The sequence below is a fragment of the Acanthochromis polyacanthus genome, chromosome 14, assembly GCF_021347895.1.
Source record: "Acanthochromis polyacanthus isolate Apoly-LR-REF ecotype Palm Island chromosome 14, KAUST_Apoly_ChrSc, whole genome shotgun sequence".
In the NCBI taxonomy this organism is placed as follows: Eukaryota; Metazoa; Chordata; class Actinopteri; family Pomacentridae; genus Acanthochromis; species Acanthochromis polyacanthus.
In genome coordinates this window covers 37,488,371-37,499,225 of record NC_067126.1, presented here as the reverse complement: position 1 = coordinate 37,499,225, position 10,855 = coordinate 37,488,371, and the positions used below count along the sequence as shown (strand labels likewise).

Genomic DNA, 10,855 nt, shown 5'->3' with positions numbered 1-10,855 from the left:
TTACATTTTCACCCATATTTTCTAGGGCTGGACCCGAATATCCGAATATTTTTTGCTACGGCGGTATCCGGATATTAATTTTGGTATCCGAATATTCGCACCCCCACCCCCCCACCCCACCCACAGATTTCCCATTTGGACCCGGGAGATCCGAATATTCGCGCCCCCCCGCCCCGTCAGACGTTACGGGGCAGAACAAATATTCGGATATTCGTCTTTAATAGGGCCCGAATATTCGGAGGCCAGAAACCACTATTCGGGCCAGCCCTAGTATTTTCCTACCAAGTTGTATTTCAGTGTGAGCTAATAACCGTTTTCGTTACTGCAGTTGTATAAATATGTAAACTGATCGATATTGTGATGCACGTAACGGCCTTCTTTACATTTTCACCGGAGTTCCGACTTGCGGTGAAAATCGACTTACGCCACACCGTAGGAATGGAACTCCGATGTAAGTTGATTACCTCCTGTACCCCCTCTTCTTGCGGTTGGGGGGCAGTTTTTACGTCTCTGTGGACATTGAAATTCCAGTTATGGCTGTTTAAACGTTTTTTCAGGGGCCTTGTTACCCCAAAATAACTGTCCATAAATCTTTGTCTAAAATAACTGCCAACAGCAAGACTTGCATACAGTTACTTTATTCAGATCAAAAGTTAAAGGTCCTTTTCAGGCATATTTTATGCCATAGAAAAATAACCTACTTTGAATAATAAATGGTGTCTGATATGGTTCATCCGCAAACTTTCTTCTTCCTCCATGAAAAATGAATATGTAAATATTTGGCACTAGTTTTCAGAGTTTATCCTCATTGCATTTTTGGTGGAGGTTTCATATTTTCACTTTGCATTTGGATGTGAGGTGCATATTGGACCATGATTGACTTACGAGTTGCGATAACAAAAAACAGATTTAAAGTAACAAACTTTCCTCGCCAGACGACCAAAGCAGCCTCCACGTTATTTAAATCACTGAAATGCATCTATGCCTCTGATAAATTGCTGCATTATGTTGAGTTCTTCATGCTTCCAAACCATCCATTTAAAACAAACACATTTCTTTCGGTCCCCAAAGATCTCGGGTGATAGAGGAAAAAAAGCTGTGATAAAGCAGATGGCAATTATATGTGTGAAATACAGTGTTTACTGCAAACAAAGTAGCTACGCAATCAGCAAGGGACAGGTTTCAGTGAAACCAAATGGAGAAAAAAAGTATAAAATAAACTATATGAAGGACTCAAAATGCAAATAAATATATAATAATGCACTGTGTGTCCTGCTCGGTTGGCATGAAAAGCAGGATAACTGTGTTCTTCTGCCAACGGAGCCGGTTTGCCAAGAAGCAGAAGTCAGCAAAGGTTAGAGACAGAGTGTTTGCTTATGTGGTAAAACTTTAGACGTCATGGACAGACCTATAGAGAAATAGCCACCCAGAGGGGTAATTGTGTAATTTTCTTGTTCTGACTCCAATTAAAGCTACTTCCAGTAATGATTAATCTGTAGATTATTACTTTGATTAAAGCATTTAATCGTTCGGTCCATGAAATTTGAAAGACAAATTGATAAAACTGGCGGTGGAGTTTTCAAAGGCCTTGTTTGGACGAATCAACAGAATCTAATTCAAAAACATTTAATATGCTACGATATCAGACAAAAACAGAAGGAATTGGGAAGCTGGAAATATTTTTGATTGGAAAAATAACTAAAGTGATGATCAAGACAGTTGATGATTAATGTCTGTCTGCCTCGCTGTCTGCTCTGACTCCAAGTATTTCTACTGTTCCTTAAACTGAGAGCTATTTTGGGGGCGAAACAAGTTAGACCAAGATCCCCTCTATTACACTGTATGGACTAGAGTGAGTTATTTCTGTGATTTGCAGTTTGCACTTATTTTTCCACTTTTTTTTTTTTTTTTTTGCAGCGACAGATTTAGATAAGACAAAAAAATCCTTGTCCTCACTGTCAGAATTTGGCTTCCAAGCATCACCAGCAGCTCACGCAAACAGACTGCAGCTCAAACAACATCAAGCACCAGATGTGAATTCACTATAATGTAATTATGAAGCCAGACTGCTCCGTGCAACAATATTGAACTTATATTTTCATTATTCATATAATCTAATGAAGGGAGAGAGACAGAAAAAGACCGATTACATTCATTTTAACGGGACGCGACTGAGCAAAGCTTCTTCTGTTTAAGTAGTAACCATTAAATCTGCTGCTTTCACACCTCTTTAAGCCTGTAACGTTACATATTATGTGTGAACCATGAAGATGAGCTGTCAAATGTTAGTTTAAGATCACGTTTTAGTGTCAAAATTATTAAATAAATAGCCCAAAAAAACAAATGTTACCAGTAAAACAGTAACACAATATGGTTAGGAAGGAAATGACATGTGGTTACATAAACTGCACTAACCTGGTCAGATGTTTTTGGTGCATGTTTACAGAAAGCTGAGCACAGCTGCAGATTTTACATGAAAAATCATTTTTAAAGTGATGCATAAAGTTACTGTAAGACAGGTGTGTGTTCACGTCGTCTTTAACGTGTGAAAAAACATCTGTGATCAGTTCTGTCCTCACAAAACAACTACGAGTTACTGGATTCACTTCTCGAGATACTTTGATGTTTTTATGCATGGAAATATCCTGATCATGCTTCTAGTTATGAACATGCTTTTGAAACATTTTTGGCTGCTCCACCCACCTCTGATTTCAGAATCGTCTTTTTTCACGTATAAACAAAAAAGAGGAAAAAAATATTAATCGCATTAAAGTTCAGACTTATGGTAATGTAGAGTTTTGTTTTTTGTTTGCTGTGAGCACTTTTTGTGTTGTTTTGTTCTGTGGTTTTGCTGAAGCTTTGCTGACGGTGATGCAAATTCTGCTGAATTTTTCACAAGTGCTTTTTTCTGAGCCATCTTATCAGAACCTGCCAGACGTGTGGTCTAACTGTGATGATCGACGAGAAGCGGTTGAAATTAATCTTGATTTCATTTTGTCATTCTCACAGCACAATTTTCTGGCAAGGGCTTTGTGAAAAAGAAAAGGATCCATTGATTTTTAGTCCTTCAGCAAATCAACCAACCTTTAAACAGCTGTTAGCAAAGCGGTTAACGCATCCAAGGTCGAAATCCGAAACTGAGATCAAGCCTGACTCAGTCGTGCTCTACCTTCAGCTCACGAAAGCCACGTTTCTGTTGGAGTCTGTTTTCATTTTTTCCTCAAGTCGAGCATATGTTAGGAACATTTGAACAGAGTCCAATCAGGATGAACATTTGCCTAGAGCTTAAGAAGAACGTAAATTTTATTTTCATTTGGTTTGGATGCAGTAATGTCACCTGCAGTGCAACGTAAAACTATTGGACGTTGGAAAAATCAGACAACCAAAACATACATCACCTAAATGTAAAGATGGTAAAGAGGAGTGTGTTTAATCAGCTGTCAGATTTCACAAAGAGTTGCATGCAGAGAAAAGTAGATATTTGCTCAGTATATTGTCAGTAGTGTCTGTGGCTGTCACCAGCAAAACTGTCCTTTTAGTTTAAATTCTGATATTTTTTGATGTTAAATTTTTCATTGTTTATCTGGATGTGGATTTCTGACAGTGAGGAGCAGGACTTTGTGAGGGATTCTCAGCTGTAAACACATTTCTGTTGACTTTTCAGATGATCTTTTTGACATAGTAAATGGTAAACTAAGTATTTTAGCTACTTAGCCGGTAATTAGCTCTCATCTGTAACCACGCCAAAGCTGTACTATAGTTGCACTGCAGAAATCAAAGATCATCCTGAAAATGTTGGACGCATCCAGTATTGTATTATACCCGGCTTTTTTTTAACCACAGCTGCCATGTTAAAAAATAAATTTGTAAAAAAATTCCTGTTGATAACAGTGGATCTAAGATGTCTGGGTCCCACAATAGATCTTTGACGTACACTTGGTGTAATAATAATAACTGGGACTAATCTCATTATACGGCCTTCCAATTCAATGTTAAGTTAAGCAGTTTAATAAATAGTTGAAACTGTGCTTTTTTGACACAGTTCAATATCTAGAGCAATGATAACGTGTCTATTATTATGGATAATCATGAATCATGTGTGATGGTCTGCACAGGGTTAGATGCACTCACATAGGGTGAGGATGCTTTCAGAAAAATTATAATTATTACGTTTTACTTATCAATTTTTTCATACATAATACAGCAAATAGAGAAAAAGCTAAATCCAAATTTACATGCTGTGTGACCACTTTTACCTCTGAACCAGCACCAAGTCTCTTTGTCTGTTTGTAGACAGGTTTTTCAGGCACTTTGCACGTATACGTAGGTTCTTCCAGGTGTCTCTACTACTACTTTCCACAGTTCTGTATCTGCTGTCTCTTTATATAATTCCTGTCTTGCCCTGTGACACTGAGATCATAAATCATTTTCTAGGACAGAGGGTTGCAGTTCTTCTTCAAGCTGGTTGTTTTTATGGCACTGGCTGCATGTGTAGAGTCTTAAGAATTAAACGATAACAGTCCTCCCTGATGGTGCATCAGAATGCAGTACTGGATTATTTTTTTTAGGTCAATTAGCAGGGCAAATAAACAGTTTCAGATGTTTTATATGTGACCTGTGTACAAGTTTCTGTGGCAGCCGTCGAGAGGGCTGATCGGAGGAGCAGAGTGAAAGGAAGATTTGTGTTCACATGGACAGATGAGTGACAGTTTAAAGGAAAAAACGACATTATGTGTTGGCGAACCGCACGGCATCATCATCATCAGCCAGATCATTTTACTGCTGGGTTTAAAAAGTTCAGGTTTTTCCTATAAATTGTGACCTTCCTGTATCTGTCAGTATCTGTAAGTGAACAAAACTGTAAAAAGATATGACATTTGATAGATTTTTGATGAATTATGTTATATGATCCTCCTCACTTTATCAGCCCCCTCAACTGCTTACTGACTAATCTCTTTCAGTGGCTCCATTTCCCCGCAATTTTCAGTTTAGCACGAGCATCTTGGCATTATTTTAATACTACAGTACAGCACACTTTGAATCCATGTAGCCTGTTATATGTGTAGTAATTTCTGTATGTAGATGCACAGTTGCAGTGTACTATAGGGAAAAAACACTGCATGAAACTTATCAAATTATTGTCTGGAACTGCTACAAAGCTGTTGTTTTTTTTGTGTGTGTAACTTTTGTACAAACACAAACCATTAATTATATCAGTAGATCCAGAATTGTGCACCAATTAAACATGAAAATTGTTGCAGTTAAAGCCAAATCAGAAAAATGCGTTTTATTATTTTGACAGCACTTCAAAAACAGCCCATTTACAAGCCTTTGAACAAATCCTCATCATTGTCCAAACAAAGGAAAAGAACTGTAATGCAGATAAACACGCAGTGCTTTTGCAGCCAATTAAGGTCAATTCATTTGACAGGCAGCTGAAACAATGGCTGTCCACTTCATCAGGTTTCCTGAGATATTACAACTCTGAGCTGAACTGAAACATGACGCTGGGAAAAAAAAAAACCCCAAAAATGAAGGCTGATTCCATTTAAGAATGAAACTCGTATCACATCTACTTCTACATTCATGTCTCAGTTCATAAAAGTAGCGCTGCAAGAGAGGTCAATGTGTAGCTGCTTTAAGAACTGTTGTTCAAAGTGAGTGTACTGCTTGTAGGAATTTCAAGATTCCCTTACTTGTACTAAACCTTTACCTGCAATTCCATACATTCAGTTTCATGAAAATAGAAGATGAGTTAGATTTAATGTCACCTGACTGTCTACATCCAAACAGGCTCTGCTTAACTTCAACTTAACATCAACACTGTACTGGAAAGACACAAGTATTCTTCCTTCTTCCTGAAAAATCCATCAATATTAACAAGAAAAAATGTAAACACAAGAAATGCTGAGTTTTCCAGATCAGCTGCTTTCCAGTGGATCCAGGTGCTGAGGAGCTGCTTAGCATCCACGATGACGAGACTTAGTCCATTTCAAAGTTCAGACCAGTTTATTTGGGACATTGTCCCAGTTAAAATAGACCCAATGACACGTAAAATCTCATCCTACGTAGCTTTGCATGTCTCAGTTCTTTAGTTTACTCATGCCGGTATCTCCTCTCTGTGAGTCTCTCGCTGGTTGTGCCCACAGTAGAGCTGTTGAGTTGGATCTTGTTGCCGTCGATGAAGTCCTTGGAGGAGCCTTCAGGTGAAGTCCTCACTGCGCTGGAGAACGACATGCTGACCTGCAGCTTCAGCAGCTTCAGCACTTTCCTTTTGTAGCCTTTACAGGCAAAGAAGTAGATAAACGGATCCAAGCAGGCGTTAAGGTTCATGAGACACACGGTGATGTGCAGCGACACCTGAAAGGCCGTGAGGTCAACGCAGCCGGGGTTTGACACCAGCTTACGGATCATGTACTGCAGGATGTCGATGTGATAGGGGCTGTAGCAGATGACAAACACCAGGGACACGCAGCAGATCACTCCGATGGCTTTGCGGTGTCGGCCGGACTTTTCCGTGAAATGGTTTGCCTTGGCTGAGAAGTGGAGTTTGGAGCACAAGACTGAGTAACACACCAGGATGGTGACCACAGGGATGACGAAGCCCAGGAAGACTGCACCGATCAGAATAGTGGCAATATGCGGCACCGTGTCAAAGTTGGGGTATTCCATACAGGTGGTGAATCCTTCAGGTTCCTCTCGGGTCATGGGCATGCCCAGCAGGGGAAGAGTCTGAGCCAGAACCAGCAGCCAAACGGCAACACAAATGTAACGCACATTACTGACTTTCCTGAGCCGGGCAAAGCGCAGAGGCAACACCACAGCGATGAAACGGTCGACGCTGAGGCAGGTCATGAAATTGACCCCGGCGTAGGTGTTGATGTAGAAGATGAGGCCTGAGATCTTACAAACGGCTTCTCCCAGAGGCCAGTTGAAGCCCATAGCGTAGTAGGCGATCCTCACAGGCAGCGAGAGGGTGAAGAGGATGTCGGAAATCACCAGGTTGAGGGAGTACAAGGTGGTGGAGTTGATCTTCTTCAGGTTGGGCCGGATGACGTGGAGGGCGAGGCAGTTGCCGAACAGCCCCACGAAGAAGACGATGGAGTAGAAGAGGGGCATGACGATTCTGGTGTAGTTCCGGTGGTCGTACAGGGTGTCACAGGTGGTCTGGTTGGAGCCATTGTTGGACGAGGAGGTGGTGACGGTCTCAGAAACCATCTTGATATTTTAAGAACCAGTAGCTGCAAAAAGGAGAATAAACTCAGACATAAATGTGTGATTATGGGTTTTTTCCATTTGCTTTTGTATGTATCAAATTTAGGGAAACACCCAGTCTTTATGGTTTGTTGAAATGAAACTCTTTTGGCTGGTAGGACCCCATCACAAGAACACATGCAAAGGTTACACATAAGACTTCGCTTTCAAAAAGGAAGTAAAAGAAGTTGCAATATTTCTCATTACTCCTTTCCAGACAAGGTTGAATGTTAAAACACCAAAGACATTTTCATAAGTGCTTTAGACTTTTATTGTATCCATGTGCAGTAATTGTGGCATTTAGTTGTCAGGTAGATAGCAATCCATCTTTAGATACAAAACATTGAATCTAGAATTGCAACAAATTATTTGAATAAGGTTTTGATACTTTGATGTTGAAAGATGTTATGAAAATTACTGTTAATGTATTTGTTTTGCTCTCAGTTAATCAAATCAACTAATTTGTGCTTCAAGCTTGTAAATTAGGAATTCGGAGTTGAATAATGAATAAAGAAATGCCACACTAGCTGTAAATGCAACTAGTTTTGTGGTGTGTGGTGCCACCTTGTGGTCTTGAATTAAACCCTTTAGAGTTAAAAATCTACACTGACTTTTCCCTCAGTTCCACTAACTAGGGTTTGCACAATCCGGCATTCACATTTCTCAAAACAAACAATAAAAGTAAAGTTCAAGATTTATAAGTAAGACACAAGTCACACATGCAGCAATAAAACATGTTTTCACTTTTCCATTTGTTGTTGGGACGCACTTGTTTAGCTCCTTTTGTTCTGTTGTTTCACATATAAAGACAGGTCTTTGTTTTAACATCATAATATCCTGATCAGAAATTTGATCATTTTGAGTAGATTTTCAACCTTTGTGCATTTAAAGATGGCAGTAAAGAGAAAAGAAAAATCCGATGTAAACTTGAACAACTGTCTTTCCTTTACAAACTATTAGTGCCTACATGTTTACACCTTTTAGAGGTGTTGGGGCCAAATTAAGCGGCATGAAGGAAGTGTGTGAAGTCTGCTTAACTGTGATTCCGAATGCAGCTGCAACACTCTCACACTAACACCATAAAAACAGTTGGTGTTGAGAGATGGCCTTGTATATGAGGAAGTCAACTTCCCCAGGGTGCTCTGCTTTAGAATGCAAGGCCGTTGGAAAGTCATGTTGTTGGAGCCAAAATTATAAACCGCCCTGGCTACAGTACAGCTACCTACTCATGCACATAATGCAGAAGAGAAACAAGTTTCCTGCTCCATTAAAACAACTGAAGGGGTATATTTGGCAAACATGCAAATGCTTTCACAAAGATGGAAATTTAAACAATTTAGAAGACTGAAAACAAACCTGCTTCATGTCAGGGCTTTCCTTTGTTTCTTTGCAATACTATTCAAAGAGTTGTGAAAGTGTTTTGATTCATACCATGTGACTGGCTGCTTTCACTCTGGTAGAAATGCATATTTTTAGCACTGAATTCCCCCTTCTGAAGGCTAATGACACTTCAAAATCTAATATATTATGTGAGAAAAGTAGAAAGATATCATGATATGCCACTCATAAATGCCATGTCATCATTAAGAAACAGTGTTAGTTTCTTTCTCTGTGTTTCTCTGCGTTTTTGCACTGTATGTTTCTATTTTATTCTGCACTGCATTTATACTTTTGTTCTCCTTGGAGCTGCCGTGAACTTTCCCCACTGTGGGATCAATAAACTTCATCTTATCTTATCTTAGGAAGAAGAGATTTCAGATGTGTAGTAGTAATCTGACTCTGGAATCCAGCACATTTTCACAACAATCAGCTGAAGATGTTCTCTTAATGCCACGTACTGTACAGGGTGTCCCTAAAGTCTGGACACAGAAATAAAAATTTAACATTTTATTCAACTGATTGCTTTTTTATGTTGAATTTAATACATATTTGATAATTAATTAAATACATGTTTAGCAATAAAGTCATATATAATCTGTGGAGGCAAAAATTTACAGTTGATGAGATTTCCTACGTGTCCAGACTTTAGGGACTTTGTTGAGTCACTAAAAAGGTAGAGTTTGGAAGATGAGCTTACCTCAGAGGTGGAATGTGCCGCTCTTCACAGTCCCTGAAGCCTCATTGATCCGGAGCGCATCAAATTTTGTGTCAAAAGTTTTTCACGACTACAGGAGCTGCCCCCCTCGCAGCACCGCAATCACACTGGCTGGCTTGCGTGAAAGCAGCATGACAGAGAGAAATCAAGATCGGTATCTGCTGCCAGTAACCATGGTGACATAATATCCTGTTGTAGCTCTCTCTCTTCCTTTGTCTGTCTCTGCCTACATGTGTCTCTCTGTGTCTCTCTCTCTTCTGCTAAACCTTTTGAAATGTTCTGTCCGTCCTCCAAAACTCTGTAGTAACACCGACTGATTGCACTTACAGCGGCATTGGACATCACTATGTGACACCAACCAACTGTCGTCAGTTATTTCATTTGGCATGTCCGACTGCTAAAGTTGCAGTGCCATCTGTGTTATATTTTAGGAAAATCTAGGTTTTATGTCATCTGTGTCCTCATGGGAGGATGTGGCTTCTTTTTTTTTCTGTCTTCTTTTAAATGACACCTTGCTTGTTCTGAAAATGTAAGGACAGAAATGAATGTTCTTTTTCATCATTACACTTCTCTCAAATAATCCCTCATTTAAATGCAGTCTCTGTTTTATTTGTGATCTTTTCTCTCCAGACACAAATGAGCGACATCAAAACGAGGAACTTCCCCTTTGCTCCAGAGACACCTTTGTTTTGATGTTTTCAGCTCAGAGTGACGCTCAGAATGAACAAACCACACTTATGAGTCACTTTTGCCCTTCCTTATCTTACGAGTTCAGTAATATCTGCGCTCCGAATTATCAATTTATCAGGTGTGATAAAAGCTGTGAAAACTTTTTTCCATCTCATATTATAATTTGTTTCATAAGGCAAAAGTACACTAATAACATTGTTTTTAAAAGTCCTGTCCAGAAGAAATACAAGCGTTTGGTTTACAGTAAAGAAACACACACGTGTTCTAGGGGGAGATCAGAAGCTGCGCTACCAGTCACACGTTTGGACACACCTACTCATTAAATGCTGTTTATTAGTTTGTGTTGCTGAACACCTTTTTGTCTACAACATAATTCCATATTTATTCTTTGCTAGCTTTGACATCTTCAGTATTAACCTACAATGTGTAAAATAGTTAAATAAAAACCTTTGACTCAGAAGGTGTGTCCGAACTTCTGACCGGTGGTGCGCTTTAAATGTAATATGCGCATAGAAATAAAGAAAACTAATTAAATGTGACTTAAAAAATCCGCTTTAAAATGAATACATTCACAGAAAATGTTCTATTCTGTCAAGTTAGATGAGAATAGTGCCAATACAGCACAAATTTCTGTGCACCAACTGTTCACTTGCGGTTTTCACACCTTTAAATCACTCCCGCCCTTCTGAATGCCGCTTTCTACTAAAAACATTTTCAGCTGCAGGATGTGCACTGTGATGGCACATGCATGATGGTATGGTTTAACATTTACCTGCACTCACTGGCTTGCATTTAAACCGCTTCTCAGAAATAACA

The 10,855-nt window shown here is 39.4% G+C and overlaps 1 protein-coding gene across 1 annotated transcript; it reads right to left on the bottom strand.

Annotated features, from left to right (window-relative positions):
• Nucleotides 1–5,272: 5,272 nt before the first annotated feature.
• On the bottom strand, nt 5,273–9,726 carry gpr183a (G protein-coupled receptor 183a). Its single transcript, XM_022195213.2, has 2 exons — nt 9,332–9,726; nt 5,273–7,241 (listed from the first exon to the last, which is right to left on the bottom strand). The coding sequence occupies exon 2, from the start codon at nt 7,216–7,218 to the stop codon at nt 6,097–6,099; it is 1,122 nt and encodes a 373-aa protein (XP_022050905.1). The 5' UTR covers nt 7,219–7,241; nt 9,332–9,726; the 3' UTR covers nt 5,273–6,096.
• Nucleotides 9,727–10,855: the final 1,129 nt, after the last annotated feature.